This window comes from Stegostoma tigrinum, chromosome 9 (genome assembly GCF_030684315.1).
Source record: "Stegostoma tigrinum isolate sSteTig4 chromosome 9, sSteTig4.hap1, whole genome shotgun sequence".
Taxonomy (NCBI): domain Eukaryota; kingdom Metazoa; phylum Chordata; class Chondrichthyes; order Orectolobiformes; family Stegostomatidae; genus Stegostoma; species Stegostoma tigrinum.
Window position 1 is genome coordinate 6,738,785 of NC_081362.1, and position 23,150 is coordinate 6,761,934.

General features: G+C 47.3%; 1 protein-coding gene across 3 annotated transcripts in view; it reads right to left on the reverse strand.

Annotated features, from left to right (window-relative positions):
* Positions 1-806: 806 nt before the first annotated feature.
* The window catches only part of LOC125454925 (BTB/POZ domain-containing protein 3), a 57,123-nt gene continuing 34,779 nt past the window's right edge, over positions 807-23,150 (reverse strand). Inside the window, exons 1-5 of one of the 3 annotated variants that reach the window (XM_048536247.2) lie at positions 15,047-15,439; positions 14,634-14,868; positions 10,758-10,848; positions 6,890-7,008; positions 807-1,856 (exon numbers count right to left, since the gene is read on the reverse strand). In XM_048536247.2, the coding sequence (XP_048392204.1) occupies positions 824-1,856; positions 6,890-7,008; positions 10,758-10,848; positions 14,634-14,788 (1,398 nt within the window). In that variant the 5' untranslated portion in view covers positions 14,789-14,868; positions 15,047-15,439 and the 3' untranslated portion in view covers positions 807-823. Of the gene's footprint in view, positions 1,857-6,889; positions 7,009-10,757; positions 10,849-14,633; positions 15,440-23,150 lie in introns of those variants that run through there. The other 2 variants (XM_048536246.2, XM_048536245.2) reach the window with 2 other exon arrangements.

The following is a 23,150-nucleotide window of genomic DNA, read 5'->3' on the forward strand; positions in this document are numbered from 1 at the left end:
GCGGCCTGTGTGTTGGGACAAAGGCCTTCACTCTGTCCCAGTCAGGGGTGGGGGGGGGGCGCAGACAGAGACACGGATGGGAATGGTAAATAGGTATGCTCCAACAGCCCCCACTCCTACCCTCACCTTTGAACCTATCACCACCTTTGCCCACCCCTCCTCAGCCCCTTCTACACTCCCCTCCTCCCCCACTCACCAACGCACAATCCCGTGGGAAGCAACGGGAAAAGAAAACCCCAACCTTCTGGCCAACCTGTAGGCCTCCAGCGATGGCCTTTGGGACCCAGGAGGTGCAGGCGGCTCATTGGCTAGCATCTGCCGGTGCTCCAGGATTCCGAAGTCGTTCTCGTGACTCTGTGGTAATGTCCTGACCTCTGAACCAGGAGGCCTCCTCACCCTGGGGTTTCAAGGCCGGCCCGTTCCACCCGGATGTCCAGCGTGACCCCTGAATGGGTCAATTAGGAAATACCCCCCAGGCCACCCCTGCTCTGGCATAATCTCATCCAGTGACACCACTAACGACCCCACCAACCACCTACCGACAGCGAGGCAGTACACGACCCGCTGCCCTTCGGCATAGTGAACTTGATCCTTCAGTTGCATCGAATGGGCCTGTCCCCTTTGCCTGCTGCCCGTAAACCGGGAGGGGGTGGGCCCACAGGGAACATGGTATTCAGTGCACCTCTTCAAGGAGGAGATCGTGGATGACGGACCCAGTGATGCTGAAAGGTTGTGGGGGGGAGAAGAGGTGTGGGGGGCGGGGGTGGGTTTCCTTGTGTGACACGGAGCGGGGGGGTGGGGGGGGGGGAAACGTACAGGTGGCTCAGGCGTAGAATATCAGCTCTGGCAGCTGACCCCCTTGTACCCCTGTGCCATTGGTGCTGTCTGAGGAGCACTGGAACTGGAAAGAGACTTTACCGCACTGTACTTCCGTCATGCCCTCCTGTCCAAAGTAACTGAGCTCATTCCCGTCCAGGACCACGCTGGCCGTGTAGAAAGTGTCCGGTTCTATCTGCACTGGGTGCTCGAACCACACTGGGAAGGTGTGGCTGGAGCCATCCGAGTAGAATTTGGTGAAGTTCTGGCACAGCAGGGCTCCCTGCCTCTTCAGCTCGAGGGTGGCGCTGTACTCAGCCGCCCCGCAGCTCGAACCGTACAGCCCGAAGCCGGCGACAAAAACCCGCTTGTCCACCGCGAACTGGATGCTGTCACAGCGACCCCGGTAACGCCACTGGTTGCTGCGGTAGGCGCAGGACTGGAAACGGTGGCAGCGCTGAGGGGCCAGGCCTTTCCGGGGCCTGGAGACGAACTCCAGGTCCGGCTTCTTGGCCGCGGTGTACCAGAGAAAGATGTCGTTGGTCTCGTTGAGCGTCAGGACGCCAGACTGGGCGGCGCCGTTGGCGAAATCGTCCAGGGACATGGCAGGGATGCGGATCAGGTAGAGTGCCTTACCCAGGACCTTGCGTTTGTTTTCGATGCTGGCAGAGATCTCCCGCCTCTGACACTCCACCTCGGCCCAGTTCAGCACGGCCTCGAACAGGACGATCTCCTTGGCATTGAGAGTCTCCCGATTCAGGATGCTCTGCAGGGTCTGGTAATCAATGTCGCAGAAGCCCTCAGACCTCAGAGCCAGCTCGGCCTGGGCATCGATGACCTCCCAGCACCTCTGGGTCAGCTCGGGCTCCTCAAACAGGCAGCTCTGGGATAACAGCACACAGGCATTCTTGGCACTCAGGCTGGTCTCCAAGAAGTTCACGCAGGCTCGGGCCAGGTGAGGGACAATGTACTTCTTCGCTGCGTACAGGGTAGCCAGGACGGTGTCCGCTGCCAACTCAATCTCGTCACAGTAGATGTACCTGCAAGAGAGAGTCAGGGCCTGTGACAATCAGGAGCTGAATCCCAACTTGTCCCAGCTTATTCCAGGGAGGGGAAAACGGACCATTTCAACCTGAGTCAGTGTGGCTCGTTTTGTTGGGAGGAGATAGCTAGCCCCACCCACTCCACGTTGACAGCTATTTGCTGCTGCTCTTCTCTACAATGGTGGCTCCTCTGAGCTTCAGCTCGATGACCATCAGATCATTGGCCCTCTACAATACAAACCCTGCCATCTTCAAAGGGGACTGGGGCTGGTTTTGGGCTCCCTATTGAAGCCTCCTCCTCGCGCCACGCACGTACAGCCCACTCGGCCCCTTGCGCCTGTACTTTCCTTCAATCAGACCAAGGCCGATCTAGATCTAAGCTCCGACTCAGGAGGGATGCAGGGGTTGGATGCGGCTTTATACAGCGACAACCCATCTTAGCCCTCTCCTGCATTATATCTCTTGGTCAAATGCACTTGTATCAGTGGTAACTTGGACGCTCTCCTCTGGTGGGTCTGCAGAGGGGATCAGGCAGGGGGTGGAGCAGGTGGAAGCTGTGTACAAGCCCCTCGCCAATGCCCCAGTGAGGTTTGTGGTAGAATGCCTGGCACAGTGCTTCCCTGCATTTGTATTAAAAATGACCTTTACATGGACCATTCATATGTGTCTAGGCAAAGTTGGTAGTAACCTAGAGAGGAGCATCACTCAGGGACCATGATAGGCAGAGTCCTTACTAGGATGTTCTGGGGAAGTGCCCACCCCTCTGGCACCCAATTGAGATGCCCAGCATTGGGAAGAGGAGAGAACACTGATTGCTACCCAGTTACCCTTGACGTTGAAACATCCGCTTCTCCCCACTCCACCAGGCTACATTACGATGTGAATACATCACCTAAAGGAGTTTGAGATAGTGTAAAAATAGCCCCAAAACCCAGGAAAAAGCCCCTAAAGAGAAAGAAAAATGTGCTGTGAACTTCACTATTAAACCTAAATTGGTAATAAAATCGGAAGTTGCTGGAAAAACTCACTTGGCAACATCTATAGAGAGAAAACAGAATTAACCTTCTAGGGTCCAGGGTTCCTTCTCCATAATTCTAAATTGGTTTACAGCACAAATCTTAGAAAAATTAGCATTATTTGGTATTGAATAGTGCGCTAGAGGCTATATATATTTACAGACAGGGCCCCAGTTCTTTGTAAGCAAAAGGAATTAGCCCTTTCATTGCACCTTTTCAATGAGGGAAGGGTTATGAAGACAGCTAATCCCTGCTCCTTGTCTTATGGCATTGCCCTGACCAATCAGACTATGTGTGGTCTGAATTTAGATTGACAGTTAACAGTTCTTGCTGCATTTTCATGCCAATCATACTCCAGCCAATCAACACACTTTTCTCATGCTGTATGACCTGTTCACCTCCTTTCTCAGTTTTGTTTTCTTGCATCCCAGTCCTGATGTGTCTGAGACAAACGGTTTTGAATTCGTGTCCCATTTCAGTAATGGTCAATCGAGTAATGTAACCATTATGAGATTACAATCATATGTGCACTGACCCCATAATCACAGAAGCTGGGATTCATTGATTCTATGATTATGGGGGCAATGCATGTGATTGTGATCACAAATCAATTACTTGCCAGACCTAGAAACAGTTTTCATATCAATCCCCAGTATTGTCCGAAAATATAAGTATTCAGATTAGAATTCACACTGAGACTAATTGTGACTAATGCAAGTCATTCGTTCTTGAAATTTACTGAAATAAGATTATATTTCTTATGGTTCATCAAATTGTTACTTAATCCTTAGTATAAGTGAAAATATACTGCACAGTTATTTGTGTTGCTCTGTTACTTCAGTGTTCCAATTTGTGGTGAATTTCCGAGAAGTCAGGCAGAGTAGTTAGAATAACACAGTGTAGAGCTGGATGAACACAGCAGGCCGGGCAGCATCAGAGGAGCATTTCGGGTCGGGACCATTCTTCAGAAATGGGAAGGGTCCTGACCCAAAACATCAGCTTTCCTGCTCCTCTGATGCTGCTTGGCCTGCTGTGTTCCTCCAGCTCCACACTTGTGTTATCTCTGACTCCAGCATTGGCAGTTTTTTTTAAGATTAGAATCCCTACAGTGTGGAAACAGGCCCTTCGGCCCAACAAGTCCACACCGCCCCTTGGAGCATCGCCCTATAACCCACACACCCCTGAATACTATGGGCAATTTAGCGTGGCCAGACCACCTAGCCTGCACATCTTTGGACTGAGGGAGGAAACTGGAGCACCCGGATGAAACCCATGCAGACACGGGGAGAATGTCCAAACTCCTCACAGACAGTTGCCTGAGGCTGGAATTGAACCCGGGACCCCGGTGCTGTGAGGCTGCAGTGCTAACCACTGAGCCACCGTCAGTTCTTACTATCTCTCAGGCAGAGCAGTTTTTGCCCCTCGGTGGAAATCTTTAGCATTATGAGCTAGGAACACGTGACTCACATCACTGTCGCCACTGTAATGGACTCCCCCTTAAATGTTAAAGCTGTGAGGCTTCCCAACTGCACTAACCTTCCCAGGGAACAGAACAAACCTGGAGTGGGAACCGCACTGCACCAAGGTCAGTATCAGGGACGGAGGGTTTAGCACTGTTGACTTGGCGAAATGTTACGTCTGTCACTGTCATTCTCACTGACGTCAGAAGAAAACACTCTCTCATGCGCGCACATTTTGGTGACCACCCAGCTCTCTCAGGCAACCGGCTGCCCCAGACTCATCTCATTTCCCACACAGTAAGTGCTCCCGTTCGAAATGATCACTCCAATTTTGTCGGATGATCGCACTTTGTTGCCCTGTACTGGGTTTGGGGGCTGATGGCAAATGCTTAGGAACAGGATAATACTGTGTTTCGCTTCCAAACTATGAGGAGCCATGCGATATTTAGACAGAGCGCGACATTTTGTACGACATTGACATACAGCCCTATTAAATTAAGGATATTGGAAGCATTGACATGTGGCTTGTGAATGTGGCTCACCACCTGCTTCTCAAGGTTGGGCAATAATTAATAAAACAATGAGGAGTACAGATAGTTAATGGTACTTGTCTTTTCACAGAATGGAAAGAGGCCCTTCAGCCTATCAGGTCTGAACTCGTCATCAAGCATTCATCCGTTCTAATCTCATTTCCCAGGAGCCCTGTGTACTGTGGAGCTTCAAAGGTTCATCTAAATACCTCTTCAAAGTCTTGAGGGTTCCTGGCTCTCCCGCCCTTATAGGCAGTGATTTCCAGATACATCTCACCCTCTGGGTGAAAAAAAACTATCCTCAAATCTCCACTAAAACTTAAACTTGCGTCTCCTGGTTACTGACCCCTCTACTAAATGGAAGCATTTCTCCCTATCAACCCTGACTATGGTCCTCAGAACTTTGTACACCTTACTCAAGTCTCCCTTCAGCCTTAAGAACAATAACCCCAGCCTATCCATTGCTGAATCACTCTAGTCCACGTGATTTCCTGGTGAATCTCCTCTGCCCCCTGCCTAGTCGCATCACATCCTTCCTGCAGTGTGGTGACCAGAACTGCACACAGTACTCCAGTTGTGGTCTAACTAATATTACGTCACAGATCCATCATATCCTCCCAGCTCCTGTATTCAATGCATTGACTAAAGACAAGTATCCCAGATGCCTTCTTAATCTCCTTACCTACCCATCCCACTGTCTTCAAGGATCTATGGACATGCACGGCAAGATCCCACTGATCCTCTGTATTTCCTGAGGTCCTATCATTCAACGTGTGCACCCTTGTCTTGTCAATCCTCCCAAAGTGCAACACCTCACCATTTTCACAATTAAAATCCATTTGCCACTGTTCAGCCCATCTGACCATCTTGTCCGTACTGTCCTGCAGTCTAAGGCTTGCTTCCTTACTGCTTACTACTAATTTTCACATCATCTGTAACTTTCTGACCATACCTCCTGCACTGTTGTCTGTGTAGTCACTAGTTCTTGCCGCACAAGTGATGAAAATTCAGTCCGTAGAGTGGTGTGCACCATCTACAAGATGCACTGTAGCAACAGTTGTATAAGTGGTCGGTGAGGGCACACTTGGAGGATTGTGTACAGTTTTGGTCACCCTGTTATAGGAAAGACTTGGTTAAACTGGAAAATGTGCGAAGGAGATTTACGAGGATGTTGCCAGGACTAGTCGGCCTGAGTTATAGGGAGGTTGACCTGAATAGAACTTTATTCCTTGGGATGTAGGAGAATGAGGGGTGACCTTATTGAGCTGTATAAAATCATGAGGGGCATAGATAGGATGAATGTGTATAGTCTTTTTCCCAGGGACGGGGAATTGAAAACTAGAGGGCATAGGTTTAAGGTCAGCGGGGAAACATTTAAGAAGAACCTGAGGGACAACTTCTTCTGGTGTGTAGATGGAATGGATTGCAAGAGAAGGTGGTTGGGGCAGGTACAATTACAATATTGAAAAAAATTGGATAGGTACATCAAAAGGAAGGGAATAGAGGGATATGGGCCAAATGCAGGCAATTGGAACAAGCTGCGTGGGATCCATGGTCAGCGTGGTCCAGGTTGGGCTGAAGGGCCTGTTTCCATGATGTATTACTCTATGACTCTATAACTCACCAAGGATCCTTTGACAGCACCTTCGAAACCCGCAACCACTATCATCTAAAAGGTCCAAGGCAGCAGATACATAGGAACACCACCACTTGCAGGTTCCCCTTCAAGCCACCCACCATCCTGACTTGGAAATATATCACCTTCAGTGTGACTGGGCCAAAATCCTGGAAGTCTCTCTCAAAGGGTCCACTTTCGTCACATGGACTGTGAGAGCTTGCAAACGTGGTTCACCACCAGCTTCTCAAGGGAAATTAAGGACGAGCAACAAATGCTAGCCTAACTGCACTCTTAATTATTTCCGGCACATATAGAATGCCACTTGCCTTTGAAACAAAACCTCTATCGTCTAAGGCGTTTACCATAAGGTGTAGAATATATAACGAAACAAGAGAACAGCACTTACTTCAGCAAAGTGAGAAAAGCACAAGGTTCGATGTCAGGAATTCGAATTTCATCCTTATCTTCTGCCAATTCCCCATAAAACATGGCGTGAAATACTGAGCTCCCAACAGCCAGAACATACTGCAGGGATAGAGATCGCAAGAACAGTTACAGCTGCTGAGATTATAGGAAGATCTCCCACAGGGTCATGGCAGCATGGGAACAGGAGGAGGTCAATCAACTCCTCAAGGCTGGTCTGCCAGCCAATGAGATCGAGCCTAATCTGTGTCCTACCTTCATTTGAGGAGGTGATGGCCTCGTGGTATTAACGCTGGACTGTTAACCCAGAGACCCAGATGATGTTCTGGGGACTTGGGCTCGAATCCCAACATGACAATTTGAAATTCATTAAAAAATCTGGAATTAAGAGCTTAATGATGACCCTGAATCCATTGTAGACTTCTGGAAAAACCCACCTGATTCACTAATATCCTTTAAGGGAAAAAAACTGCCATTCTTACCTGGTCTGGCTTACATGTGACTCCAGGCCTGCAGCAATGTGGTTGACTCTTGGCTGCCCTCTGGACAATTAGGGATGGGCGATAAGTGCTGCCTAGCCCCACTGATGCCCTCATCCCGTGAATGAATTAAAAAATAATTGTCACCTTGACCCTATGCCCCTTTGGATAGAAATATTCTATCATTCCCAAATGTATAGTTATCAGTTGACCTCACATCAACTGATGTTTTGGAAGTGAGGCTTTCAGGACAACGAACCCCTTTTCACCCACCCAAGGTCTCCATGATCAGCACATCCCCCCTGCCAGCCCCATCCTGGCTTACCATCAGCCATTCTTTTGTCTACCTGACTTTCTGGGGACTATCTCCACCTATTCGTTCATTCCTTTCCCCCTCCACTCTCCAGCCCCTGTCACCTGCATCAAGACTCCACCACGAACATTGACCCTACCAGCAAGCCAAACGTTGACGATCATCCAGATGCAGGAGTAAAGGGCATTTCATTCTGACTGCAAACACTACAAGGGTGCAAAATTAACGACATTACTGTGATGTGGATCAGTGGGGAGAATAGTGAGGTTGATGCATTTATTGCTTTCACGATGACTGACCAGTTAGTTCTCCGCCAACATTCCCAGTTAATGAAAGGAACAATTAATCCTTGCAGTAAACTTAGGAACAGGAGTAGGCCATTCAGCCCCTCAAGCCTGTTCTGACATTCAAATGGAATTCTGGCTAACCTGTGTCCTAACTCCATTCACCTGCCTTTGGCCTACTGCCCATAATCCCTTTGCTTGAAAAAATTACCCACCTCAGATTTAAAACTAGCATTTGTGGAAAAAAAAGAGTTCCAAGCCTCTACTAGCCTTTGTGTGGAGAAGTACTTCCTAACATCTCTCCTGAATGGTCTAGCCCTAATTCTTAGTCAAAGCCCCTGGTTCTGGGATCCCTAACCAGGGGAAATAGTTTACTGTTATCTAACTTGTCTTTTCCAGGTAATATCTTGAAGGCTTCATCAGACCACCCCTTAACCTTCTAAATTTGAGATAAACAGGCCGAATTTATATAATCTTTCCTCACAACTTACCTCCATCATTCTTGTGCCCAGATTTGCTCAGAGTACTTTTTATTCATCCATGGTAATTGGACAATCACTGGCTATGCCAAAATTTATTGGTGATCCCTAATTCATAGAATCCCTGCAGTGTGGAAACAGGACCTTTAGCCTAACAAATCCACACTGAACCTCGGACCATCCCGTCCAGACCCATTCCGTTGTAACCCAACTAACCTACACAGCCCTGAACACTACAGGCAATTTAGCATGGCCAATCCACCTAACATGCTCCTCTTTGGACTGTGGGAAGAAACCAGAGCACCCAGAGGAAACCCACGCAGACACGGGGAGAATGTGCGAATTCCATACAGACAGTCACCCGAGGCTGGAATTGAACCCGGGTCCCTGGTGCTGTGAGGCTGCAGCGCTAACCGCTGAGCCACGTGCCTTCCCAAGTTGAACATCTCGTTGGGACACAATAATTAGAGGTACCTCCGAGATTTGAACTTGGATCACTGGATTCAAAGCCCAGAGTGCTAACCATTACACCATGGAGCTGACTGTCCAGATGGCAGGTAAGAGTCAACCATATTGTTGTTCCTCTGGAGTCATGTGCAGGCTAGACCAGCTAAGGATGGCAGGTTATCTTCCCTGGAAAGTATTAGTGAAATAGACAGGGTTTTCCCCACAAATTCATGGCCATCATTAGACTCCCAATTAAATGCGAACAGGTAGGACGGACAATAGAGCATAAGGACATTTATTGTAGTAGAATTCAGCACTGAGGCTTCCCAGGCCAGAATTAAAACACATCCTGCTTCATAATTGGCAGTTTGGCGTACAACATCATTGAACTTTCAACATTAAAACAATTAAGGAAACAGTTTGTGCAAAAGCTTAAAAGTGTTTCCACTGGACTGATCTGTTGAAAACAAATTTGTTTCACTACGAAATCTCACTTTGTTCCAAAATGCTGTACCGAACATCTTTGACGTAATGCTTGCAACATTTTGTGCTACAAACTCTCACAGGGACACAGGAGCAGGAGTCAGCCATTCGGCCTGTTCCACCATTCAATGAGATTGTGGTATGATCCATGAGCTGACTCCAAATACCCAACCTGTCCACAGTTCCCTTGTTGCCATTAGTTAACCAACAGGAATGGATCACCGGGCTGTAAAATTGATAACTGATCGAGCATCATTAGCCATTAGCAGAAGGGAGTTACAAGTTTCTGCCAATCTTTGTGCATGGAAATGTTTCCTCATTATATCTCTGGAAGGTCCAGTTCCCACTTTTACACTCTGTCCCCACCCCCCCCCCCCCAACCCCCAAGTCCTAGACTCCCAAACCAGGGAAATGTCTCTCAAATTCGTCCGTCTTCCCTGGACTGACCTATCCCCTCCCTACCTCCCCACCTACACTCTCTCCACCTATCTTCTTTACGCTCCATCTTCGGTCCGCCTCCCCCTCTCTCCCTATTTATTCCAGTTCCCTCTCCCCATCCCCCTCTCTGATGAAGGGTCTAGGCCCGAAACGTCAGCTTTTGTGCTCCTGAGATGCTGCTTGGCCTGCTGTGTTCATCCAGCCTCACATCTTATTATCTTGGAATTCTCCAGCATCTGCAGTTCCCATTATCTCTCAAATTCCAATTACTTAATCTGCACTATCAGCACCCTTTCCCCCACCACACTCCACCCTCCCCCCGGCAACTGCATAAATGCTGACCCCCTCTACGCTTCACATCAGCTCTAGTGAAGCGACATCTAGCCATTGGCTTGCTCTCTCTCCACGGATGCTCGCTGATCCACTGTGATCTTCAGCATCTTCTGTTTTCAGTAAAGATTCCAGTATCTGCAGTAACTTGCTCCTACAGGAAACGCAGTATCTGTCTGTCTACCCAAACTGTTTCCATTAATATCTCAATCACCCCTAAACCTTGTACATTCCACAGCGAACAATCTCGATTTGTGTCTACTCTCTCCTGGTTAATTCGGTCAATCTGCACCACACTCCATCCAAGACCAATAATGTCATTCATAAGACATACTGCCCAAAATCACTCACAATGACTCCAGGTTTGATCTAACCAGGGCTTTGTACACCCACAGCTCATCTTCATATCCTGTTGTAATTTAGTGATTGAGATCTAAGGGTCAGCATTCCATCAGCCTTTCTGACTGGGTTAGAAAAGGAAAGGGACAGTTTTTATTTCAGAAGACATTACGAAGTGCACATAACTGAGGCACGCTGACGTTTTGTTAAATAACAGTCTCAGTTTGCATCAAACCCCACCGTCACCCCCGTTGCTTACCTTGTGGCCAGGCAATCGCTGAGTCCCTCCTTGTGGTCCAACCACAAAGTGAACGTCTGCCATCAGGTCATTGTTAAACATCACAGCATTTCTAGGGGAGAACAGAGTGGTCACATGTGCATTCCATCAGAAAACGTCATGCATTATGTGACTGTAGAAATTTTACAGCTCAGGAAAAGGCCACTCAGCCCATCTTGGGTATACCGGGTGCAACAAGAGCAATCTAGACCTAAATTCCACTCAGACAGAAGCGAAGTAGCCCTTTCGTCTAGGGGTGGGTTCCACTCAGCAGCACTTAAAGCGGTAGCCTTCAGTATCTTTCATTTCATTGTATGTAGTTCAGAGAAAGGCCACCAGCATGGTCCCTGGTACAGAGGGACTGTCTTGTGAGCAAAGGATAAACAGGTTGGGACTCTACTCACTGGAGTTGAGAAGAATGTGAGGTGATCTCTTCGAAACCTATCAGATTCAGAAAAATCAATGCTGAGAGGGTGTTTCCCCTCATGGGACCAGAGGGCATCGTCTCAGAATAAAGGGATGTCAATTTCAGATTGAGATGAGAAAGAGTTTCTTCTCTCAGAACATTGAGAGGTCTTTGGAATACCTTGCCACAGACAGCTGTGGGGGCAGAGTCCTTGTGTAGATTTAAGACCTAGATAGATTCTTGATCAGCCGGGGAATCAGGGGTCATGGGAAAAGGGCGGGAAAGTGGACGTGAGGAATGTCAGATCAGCCACAATCCTACTGAATGGTGGAGCAGGATCGAAGGGCTGAACGGCCTTCTCATGCTTCTATTTCTGATGGCATTAGGCCCTGTGCTTTATAAGAGTGATGAGGTCTCTCCTTCTACAACCATTTCAGGCAGTGAGTTCCAGATACCGAGCGTTTCCTCGGATGAAAGTTTTTTTTTGTTTGACTGCTGCGATGCTTGGTTAGTGATATGCCCACAAAGGAGGGCGGGTTCCAACATTCATTCGTTGAATGTGCGCATTGCTGGTTGGAACAGCAATTTTTTTAAGTATGAAGCGCCAGCCTTCTGGCGTAGGTAGGACTTGAACCCAGGCCCTCCTGGCCTAGAGATGGGGCCACTATCCCAGCATGACAAGAGATTTCTTTATTCACATCCAAGTCCTGAGGGTAAGATACAAGTCAATAGACAATAGACAATAGGTGCTGGAGTAGGCCATTTGGCCCGTTGAGCCAGCACCACCATTCATTATGATCATGGCTGATCATCCACAATCAGTAACCTGTTCCTGCCTTATCCCCATAACCCTTGATTCCACTATCTTCAAGAGCTCTATCCATCTCTTTCTTAAAAGTATCCAGAGAGTTGGCCTCCACTGCCTTCTGGGGCAGAGCATTCCATATGTCCACCACTCTATGGGTGAAGAAGTTTCTCCTCAACTCTGTTCTAAATGGCCTACCCCTTATTTTTAAACTGTGTCCTCTGGTTCTGGACTCACCCATCAGCGGAAACATGCTTCCTGCCTCCAGAGTGTCCAATCCCTTAATAATCTTATACGTCTCAATCAGATCCCCTCTCATCCTTCTAAACTCAAGTGTATACAAGCCCAGTCGCTCCAATCTTTCAACATATGATAGTCCCGCCATACCGGGAATTGACCTTGTGAACCTATGCTGCACTCCCTCAATAGCAAGAATTAAGTCAGCCATATTGAAGTCGCATATAGGCCAGGCAACAATGGCAGATCTCACCCCACAAAGAGTATCAGCAACTTTTAAAAACAATAAACTTCAGGCAAGTTGTTTTTTTTAAATTCAAAATTAAATTTCACCATTTACAATCTTGGGATTGACACCCATTACCCTAGAGTTACCAGCCCAGTGGCAACACCTCAACGCCATCTCCTCTCGAGTCCTTTTTGCCCCGCTCTGCTGGGGCCCGAGGGTTTGGAAAACCTCAATCAGATCTCCTGTCAGCCTCCTCGGCTGCAAGAGAACAACATGCAGCACGGCGAACGCTCCCTCAAGGCTCCACTCACCGTAAACGCACATCCCACGCGGCTGCTCCATCAAAAACAACCTCAGAAAACGGCGTGAAACTTCACTCCTGCCACACAGCCACATTATGCTCCTGACTGCAGGCCCCCTCTCCACAAGCTTGTTTGGCACAAACTCCCTCTCCTGACTTTGCTTATTTTTCTGTAAGTCACAGACCACCACCAGCACCAGAAAGTGACCATTTGGCCCACTGAACCCATGCTGGACCTGTTCTTTATTGCACAAGGCCTGCAGTTTGACTGTCAACTCATCACCACATGGGCATGCAAACCCCTCTCAAAAAATTATTTACCGAATCAGCTTCCACTCAGATGCAGCTTTCCAATTCTTAAACTACTCTAGATGTTAAAATATACCCAGCCCTTGCCTCCCCAGATCTTTCGGCCTGTATTGTTTAAACTGATAACCTCTATGTTACTGACCTAATTGTTGGAGACTTGGGCAGAATGTTTAGACTTCCCTTCCCTCGAAATGTTTGCCTGGCTTCTCTCAGTCTCATTTTAAAACATTGTTTCTTGCCGAAATGGATTTTAATTTTAAAACGCAGCACATTTACCCTTGACACAAAATTGCACCCGTTTGGGGGATAAGACAGGGAGGGAGCCTTAAGGATTTCCACAATTTCCACCCTCAGTGGCTCCATCTAAAACTATGACAGAAAGGTCACACACAAACACCAGCACACAAAACAATTTGTTGTTCAAATAACAGCTTCCCCTCTCTCGGCATTCACGAGGACCACTAATTGTTGAACTACCTCCTTCCAGCATCCCATTCCCCCCATATCTCCCCAATTCCCCACACAGAATGTGCTTTAGGCAAATCAGACACATCCACAAAAACACACAAACACCCATTTGTGACTGAATGCCTGATTACACACCAAACAAAAAACACTGTCACTACCAGCTCTTCAGGCTCAAATTGCTTTAAGCATCTTGTGTGATACAAAGCTGCCACCAGTAAAATTTCACACACACACACACACACACACACACACACACACATGCATGCACACACAGACACATTCACAGGTAGACCGAAAGACACAAGCACAGAGATCAGTAAGCTAGAAAAAAACCCGAAAGAGCTGCAGATGCTGTAAATCTGGAACAAAAACAGAAGTTGCTGGAAAAGCTCAGCAGGCCTGGCATCATCTGTGAAGATCAGAGTTAACATTTCAGGTCTGATAACCCTTTGTCCGTTCTGAAGAATGGTCACCGGACCCGAAACGTTCTGATTTTTTTCTTCACAGATGCCGCCAGACCTGCTGAGCTTTTCCAGCAACTTCTGTTTTTTTTTCAGTAAGTTACAACCTGAGCAATAAAATTCAGACCTTGCTGTTTTACACACTTGTTTGAAAACCAACAGCAGATCCAAACAGAACTGTGGTTGCAAATAATAGAAGCTGGATTAAATGCTGCTGCTCAGGTCTGGCAGCATCTGTGGAGAAAAAAAACATAACATTTCGGGTCTGGTGACCCTTCCTCAAAACGGACAAAGGGCTACCAGACCTGAAATGTTAACTCTGATCTTCACAGATGATGCCAGGCCTGCTGAGCTTTTTCAGCAACTTCTGTTTTTGTTCCTGATTTACAGCATCTGCAGCTCTTTCCGGATTTTGTATTGTAATGGTGATGTCCTTAGCTCTAGGCCAGGAGAATCTGGGTTCAAGTCCCACCTGGACTAGACTTGTGCAACAACATCATCGAACAAGTTGGTTGGAATTAGAAAGTATCTAAGAGCTGCTGCTGGAGGGTTCGACCCCTGAGTGTTCAGATGCTGAACGAAGGGCTGGGTAGAGAACTGATGCAGAAAGGGGCTGTCTGTAAAGTGGAGAAAGTAGCTTACCTCTCTCGGATAGTGGGGTACAGCCCCTGCCAGTTGGCAGCCTCGATTGTGTTGTTGTTGTTGAGGTTTTGTTGATAGTTAGAGCTGGCGCAGCTGGTCCCAGCTGCCCTCTTGTTGCTGCTGTTGCCGTTCCTGCCATAGGTGTCCCCTGGCATCCTCTGGTTCAAGGTGAGGATATCGTAGCAGATGGGTAGCCGGCTTTCCTTGGATACCTTCTTGGATTTCTTCACTGCCTCTGGAAGCATGAGGAAGAAAGTGAAACATTTCATGCTCCTGCCCTTAGCATCGACCATGGGTACACCAGCTTCTCTGGCTGAAACCGGGCAGGGAGAAACTACTGGGAGGAGGAGAGAGGGGCTCCAGTTCATTTAAAATGAAAATTTCTCCCTTCCACCAAGGTTCTTCCTTCTCACCTCTGCCCCCTCACTGTCTGAGTGAGCTATCAGGTCAGAAATCGCATTCTGAGCTTTAACTGCACCATTATTTTTCCAGTTAGATAGAGCCAGCCGCACTGTCAATGCAGGTGATCACTCGCAATGACTGGGAACTGAGTTCTCTTGCAGATCGGATTAAGAGAGAGGGACGTGGTGGTGGTGGGAGGGGGGTTGTGGGAGAGAAATAAAAAGCGGATTTCAGCTCTGGCCTCTCCCCTCTCTGTTTGCTGCCAGTTCGCCTGTGCTCAGATGCTAGAAGTTTCTGCTCCTCTCCCTGTATTTCTCTCTCTCCTCCTCCTGTTAAAGGGATAAAGCGAGGCTTTCCTCCTGCAGAGAAACACAGGCACTGACTGCCAGACAGCAACTGGGAGACCTGACTAGGCACAAGGAGAAACACACAATGCTGACACCTACTGTAAAAGGCTGTAACAGCTAAAGAAACCCCATTCCCAACTCTTAAAGCTCCACCCCCAACCCCCACCCGACCCCGGCACAGAGCCTGACCTAACTCAGCACTGCACCACCCCACACCTCAAACAAACACCAGATGGGAAAAACTCACTTTCTGGAATTAAAATCCTCTTTTACTCTCAGCTGAGCTCTTTAAAATACTGACCCGGATTGCAGGGGCATTGTTGCCAGACATAATGAAACACAGGTGGGAGACAGGGAGAGAGAGGACGAGATTGCCTCCCCATCACAGAAATCATTTCAGCACAGAAAGGGGCCATTCCACTCACTGTGTCTGTGCTAGCTCTCACTTCACCTGAAGGGGCAGCGCTAGGAAAGCTTGTGATTTGAGCTAAGCCTGTTGGACCATAACCAGGTGCCCTGTGACTCCCGACTTCTCCCGCCTCCCACCGCACCCCCCCCCCCCCCGACTCCCCCGGTCCGACACCAACACCTCCACATCAAAGCTGTGTGCAGGCAGGCTCACTCACCATCTGCAGGCCAGGTGGATTGGTCATGGGAAACTGCCCACAGTGTACGGGGATATGCAAGCCAGGTGGATTAGCCATGGGAAATGCAGCATAATAGGGATAGGACCGGGGGCTAACTCTGCATATCATGCTCTTCAAAGGGCTGGTGCTGACTTGATGGGCTCAATGGCCTCTTTCTGTGGGCATTCTGTGATTCAATTCCTTCCAGATTCCCAACAAATTATTAAAAACCAGAAGAACTGCGGTTCCGAGGAAGGGTCACCGGACCCGAAACGTTAACTCTGTTTTCTCCTCCACCAATGCTGCCAGACCTGCTGAGCTTTTCCAGCAACTTTGTTTTTGTCAGATGAAGTATTCTTTAAAGTTATTGTCACACATAGACAGGATGGTTAAAACGGCATTTGACACTCCTGCCTTCATTGAGTACAGGTGTTGGGACGTCATGCTGAGGATCCACAGGACACTGTGAGGCCTCTTTTCAAATACTGTATCCAGTTCTGGTTTCCCTGTTATAGGAAGGATATTACTGAGCTGGAGAGGGTGCAGAAGAGGTTTACCCAGGATATTGCCAGGAGTGGAGGGTTTCAGCTATAAGGAGAGGCTGGACAGGCTCGGTCTTTTTTTACTGGAATGTAGGGGTTGAGAGGCAACCTTATAGAGATTTATAAAACCATGAGGGATACAGATATGGCAAACTGCAGATTTCTTTTCCCTAGGGTGGGCATTTTCAAGACTAGGGGGCACATTTTTAAGGTAAGTGATGAAAGGTTTAAAAAAAAGATGTGATGGGCAATTTTTTTTAACACAGACTGTGGTCTATGTGGGGAATGAGGCTTCCAGAGGATTTGGTGGATGAGGGTACAGATACAACATTTAAAAGGAATTTGGGTAAGTGCATGAATAGGAAAGGTTTGGAAGGATATGGGCCAAGCGCAGGCAAGTGGGACTAGTTTAGTTTGGGATTATGGTCAGCATGAACTAGTTGGACCGAACGGCCTGTTTCCATGCTGCACGACCCTCTGACTCCACAGATCATGATGTCAGGAACATTTAAACTCCCCCAGCAGCCCTCATAGTTTCTGTTTCTTTTGCCAATTACTTTCAGTCTGAACCCGAGACACAGGAGTAGGCCACTCAGCCCCTTCAACCTGTTCTCCCCTTCGATAACATCACGGCTGATGGAAGAGATCCAGTTTCCAATTGAACTTGTGCATGCTTTCAAAACAAAACTTGCCTCCCACATTTACCGATGGGTATCGCCAATATTCTAAAGGAATCTAAAACACTGCCACTTTTTGGGCAGAATAATTCAAGATGTTTGCTGGAACAGAACTTCAACGTCAGCAGAAATATAATTTTGCATCAGCCCCCGCACTTCCAGCAGGAATTTCAAAGACCTTCAGTTGGTTATGGATTAAACATCTGGTTTAGTTAGTAGCTCCTGGCTCAGAAACTATCCACTGCAGACAGGTGAGAAACAGTTTATCCGATCCATCGGGAATGATTAAAAATCATTTTAACCCCTACTGTTCAAATCAAATTTAAGTTAAAGTGGAGAAGGGAGGAAAATTAAGCAATAAATCTGCTTTGTGACCTACGGCCCATTTAAGAAAAAAAAAGCCATTTCCTACTCATAATAATTTTTCAAAAGCTCCTTTGTGCAGCATTCACTCTTAAGCCAGTGATTCTTAAATGTTTTAATTCCCATTTTAATGCCTCTCAACCCTCACAGGAACAGGAGTAGGCCATTCGGCCCCTCACACGTATCCCACTATTCAATGAGATAAGGGCTGATATGTTACCCAACGCTATAAAGCTGTCTTCAGCCCTTATCCCTTTGCTCAACACTTTGAATAAAAGCCATGATGTGTACGAGAGTGGGAGGACAGACAGCGGAGGGTGGGGGGGGGGGGGGGGGGGGGGGGGGGGGGGTGGTGCAGACGACTTCAGCTGTTGTAGGGGGTGGAAGGGGGAATGGGCTTTGGGGTTTTGAACGCGGAGGTTTGTTGGGGGAGAGGTGTTGAGCGTGGGAGGAGTTGATAAAAGATGATGGGGTTTTCTCTGAGAGACAGAAAAAAATCCAACATCTACTTTTTGTTGGGCTATTTTTGCATCAGCAATTGGGCTCTGAGGCAGCAGTCCATTACGCCACAAATACTAATTAAAACATATGGATTTAACGTGGCCGTCCAGCTCTCAAATATCAGTCTGACTTCCATGGTAGCTACTGATGGCTCTGAGCTCACAATGCCAGAACTGGGGGTGGGGTAGAATAATCGGTGTACTGTCTGCACATTGGTCTCCTTATTTGAAGAAGGATGTTCTGGCTAGAGAGGGAATAGAATGAAGGTTTACCAAACTGATTCTGGGATGCCAGGACTCACATATGAGGAGAGAATGAGTTGGGTTGGGATTGTACTCACTGGAGTTTAGAACAATGAGGTGGGGGTGGGGGGGTCATGTAGGGACTTACAAAATTCTAACACAACTGGACAGGGTAAATGCAGGAAGGATGTTCCCGGCGACCAGGGAATCCAGACGTAGGGGGGGCAGCTCAGCGGTTAGCACTGCTGCCTCACAGCGCCAGGGACCTGGGTTCAATTCCAGCTTCGGGCAACTGTCTGCATGGAGTCAGCATATTCTCCCCATGTCTGTGTGGGTTTCCTCCCACAGTCCAAAGATGTGCAGGGTTAGGGTGGATTGGCCATGTTAAATTCCCCATAGGGTCCAGGGACATGCAGGCTAAGGTGTGTTACCATGGGAAATGCAGGGTTACAGGGACGGGGTAGATGAGGGTGGGTCTGAGTGGGATGCTCTTAAGAGGGTCTGTGTGGAGTCAATGGGCCAAATGGCCTACTTCCACAATGTAGGGATTCTAAGGATAGAGAGGTAGGCTATTTAGGACTGAAATTTCAGCTGGAGAGTAGTGAGCCTGTGGAATTCACTTGCACAGAAAGCGGTCAAGATTAAAGCACTGCCGATCTCAACAAGGAGTCAAATACAACACTTGGGCCTATAGGGATCAAAGGTATAGGGAGACAGCAAGAACAGGGGGCTGAGTTGCATGACCAGCCTTGATTGTATAGAATGGCAGTGCAGACTCGAAGGGCCGAATGGCCCCCTCCTGTTCCTGTTGTCTACGTTTCTATGACCCACATTTTGGAAAACCCTGCACTGACTGTACTCTGTGCATTTTCAATCATCCAACAACAATAACAGATTCCCAGCAGGAGGTATAAAGACAACATTGACATATGTGAGATAACACAAGGTGTAGAGCTGGATGGACGCAGCAGGCCAAGCAGCATCAGAGGGGCAGGAAAGCTGACGTTTCGGGCCTAGACCCTTCTTTCATATGTGAGATCCCTTTTAGCCGATTTTGTAGAGAAACTAAATGGTCTACTTCGAACAATGATCATTCTTCTGTACCCGAAGCATTTCAATCAGTATTTACTATGCATCAGCAGAGGGACCCCACGCCTGTCCCTATCACACAAGGCCTAAAATAACAGGAAATGGTAGCCATTGCTGAGGGAGAAACAGAGTTAAAACTTCACCATCAATGTTCTGTTTGTCTCTCTCCACGGACAAAGTCAGACCTGCTGAATACTTCCAACGTTTTCTGTTCTCCTTTTTCAGATTTCCACAGGCAGTATTTGGGTTTTGCGTTGGAAACCTGGTCACGCAAGTATGCCTGCAGGCCAACACCGGTGAATAACAGCATTTGGCAGCCCTTAAACCCAATGAGATGGCCCAACAAATGGTGGCATAGTGGGTAGAGTCTGTGCCCCTGAGCCAGAAGCTCTGGGTTCGAGTCGCACTCCAGGGCCTGCCGCTTGATGGTCGAGGAAGATGCGTTTGTGGTAATGGGCAGGCCGATCAGATAGCAAACGGCAAAAAAGTCCTTCGACCCCGCAAGGCGGGCAGACGGTAAGAGCGGGAGACATTCTCAGGCAGAGAGAAAGGATTGGAGCCTCCACCATCCGCTCCAAATGAGAACCAACCTGTAAAGGTGTGCAATCTGGGGCGGCTCAGTGGCTGGACAATGCGGGTGAGATTGGTGCATTTGGAACATACCCCGATGATGTGGCCCGGAGCAGGCCTCAGGCTGAAGAAGTGCACAAAACGCTGTCTTGTGTCAAAAAAATCATCAGAGAATAAATAGGAAATTTACTAACACACGAAATGTTTGGATAGCAAACCACAAAGGATATGTAAAGAATTATCTGATCTGTGAACACTCCTAATTGACACCTACTGCTTACAGTAACAGCATACAAAATTCAGGGGCTTTTGTAGTGCAGTGGTACTGTCCTTACCTCTGGACCAGGAGACTCGGTTCAAGTGCCAGAGATGTGTCATACCATCCCTGCTCAGCTCATTTAGGAAAATAACTAATAACTAGGACTCATGAGGTGCAGTGGTAGTGCCCCTATCTTTGGATGAAGAGGTCCAGTTTCAAGTCCCACCTGCTCCAGAGATGTGCGATACCACCCCGGGACAGTTTGATTCTGAATTAACTACGATTGATATCAGCAGAGGTCTTTTGGTGCTGCGGTGGTGCCCCTCCCTTTGGATGAGGAGCGTTGGGTTCAAGTCCTACCTGGCGCAGAGGCGCATTTAACATCCATGAAGAAGTTAATGTTTAATATCTGCAAGATCCAGAACTACAGCTCACCGATCGTTGGAGCATGTAATTAGCATTTCATACAGTCACTTGCACTTTTAAAATATTAAAACATTAATTCCTCCCCATTATGAAGACAGGATAGCCTAATATCTTCAAGTTATTGCATTCATGTTTCATACCTTTCAGAATTCCGTTTTGGCTTCTTGAATAAAACAGATGTGCCCAGCTGTTCACCATCCTTGAACAGCTTCCCTTCCCACAGGATGTCCCTTACACTTTACAACATTACAAACCATAACCTAGAAAGCCTCGTTTTAATGGGACATGGTTCTAGCATTAAATCTCTCGGAATAGATTTTCTTTAATGTGTTATTAAAAAAACAAACAACAAGTCGCAGCAGAAAATTTCACACTCTAATACAATCCCAGTTGCATTATCTATTTACCGTGGCCCTGCATTCTGACAATTTATGACTCTGTATGCCAAGTCATTTTGGAATCTGAGCTCTGGAGATTTCACAAATGTCACACAAATTGACTGACCTGATTGTCCCAACTATGCAAATTTTTCAGCATTTTTGTTCTCTGGGCTCCAGCCCAGCTTTACTGCCATGATGGGCTTCTCATAAAGGGTTCTGTGTACAAGTCATCTCTTAAACAGAATAGGTGTGATTCTCGACACAGCTGAGGGGATCAACGCAACACATCATCATATAGATGTGCCAGGCGAGGGGCAGTAAGGGACAGACTAGGAATGCAGACTAGCCAGCAAGGCCCACATCCCACGAGAGAATAACATCCCACGAGAGAATAAATAAAAAAAAAATTGGTGGCCCGAAAAGGGAACCAAAACTCTTTTAAAGACATTAATTGGTGAATCAGGTTTGTGTTTGCCAAAGCAAACAGGGCTGCTGATATTTAAATGTACATTGTATGGTGCCCACTGCAAACTACTATAATGACCTCAGTGCCTCACATGAGGAGCCTGCGACAGCAATTAGTGCAGGAGGAGGATGTGCCTCTTACACATCTGTTTTACCCCGAAAAGCTCCTGTAATTGGAACATCGCAGTGATAACGATCACACTGATGCACTGAAATTGACAGGTGTATCTGTCCTCTGAAGAGGTGCTTCGGTTTGGAGAGAAAGGCAGAAGCTGAAAGGTATCTGGTATTGTTCCATTTTACAGAGTAAGTCAGCAGCATCGAGCCTGCTTCTGTTTGTTAACAATTCTACTGCTTGACCAGTCACTCCCAAACAGAAAGGGTGGCACTAAAGGGCACAGATTTAAGATCGCTGGGAAAAGGTGGGATGGTGACACGAGGAGAAACTTTTTTCACACTGACTGCTTTCTTTTAAAATTCATTCACACTGCTGCTCAGGCACCATTTCTTGCTCATCTCTAATTGCCGGGCAGCTAAGAGTCAACTACATTGCTGTGGGTCTGGAGTCACATGTAGGCCAGACCATTTAAAGATTTCCTTCCTTAAAGGATATTAGTGAACCAGATGGATCTTTAATGACAATTGTCTGTGTTACATGGTCATCATTAAACCAGCTTTCTACTCAATTTTCACCATCAGCTAAGGTGGGGTTCAAATCCCACATCCTCGGAACATTAGCCTGGGCTTCAGCATTACTGGGCCAGTGACAATACCACGACACTGCTGCCTCCCCACATCAGGGCCTGGAAAACACTGCCTGGGAACATAATGGAAGCAAGCTCCACTGAGGATTTCAAAAGGGAATTATCTTTTCTTATTCGAAAAGGAAAGACGTGCTGAGCTACCGGGAGGAGACAAGGCCCTTGGCACTAGACACATCGCCCATACGGAGACCTGGCACGCAGACAACGGGCTGAATGGCCTCTTTCTGCACTGACACCACTCTGCAATTCAGTGACAGCAGGGTGAAGTGGGCAGCTACAGAACAGAAAGAATCAACTTCTTTTATTCGATGAGTAACTGAGGGAGGTGGGCGAGGAGGAGGTTGGTAAAGGACAAAGCACAAACACAAACAATAAGATTAATGACTCATTCGAAGCATCAGGATAATTGATGCCATCCAGTAAAAACACCGTAATGATACGGGAAACAGATAGCTACAAACTGCTAAGCAAGAACCCTTTCAACCTCATTTATGACTCCAAAAATCAAGATGCTGTAATCTATGCAGAAAATAAACTCAACCAATAATGTCTGTAATAAACATTGATTCACACTAATAATGTTCTATTACGTTTCCATAAATATTTATTCCAGTGTACTGAAAGTAAGAAGTCCCAAGCAGTCACCTCACTGATATTTACTCAGGTTTGGAGTTCGAAGCTCAGGTGAGAATTCCGAGCAGCACTCTGGCTAATTGCAATTCTTTAAAGGTTGGAAATTCACAAGTTGTGTGAGAAATTGCACAGTCAGTGCCCCACAAGTCTCAGTAATGAATCAGCCCAGTTACTGACGTTCAATAGAAGCAACACTAGGATTTACAGTATTTCTCCACTGTATCCCACATT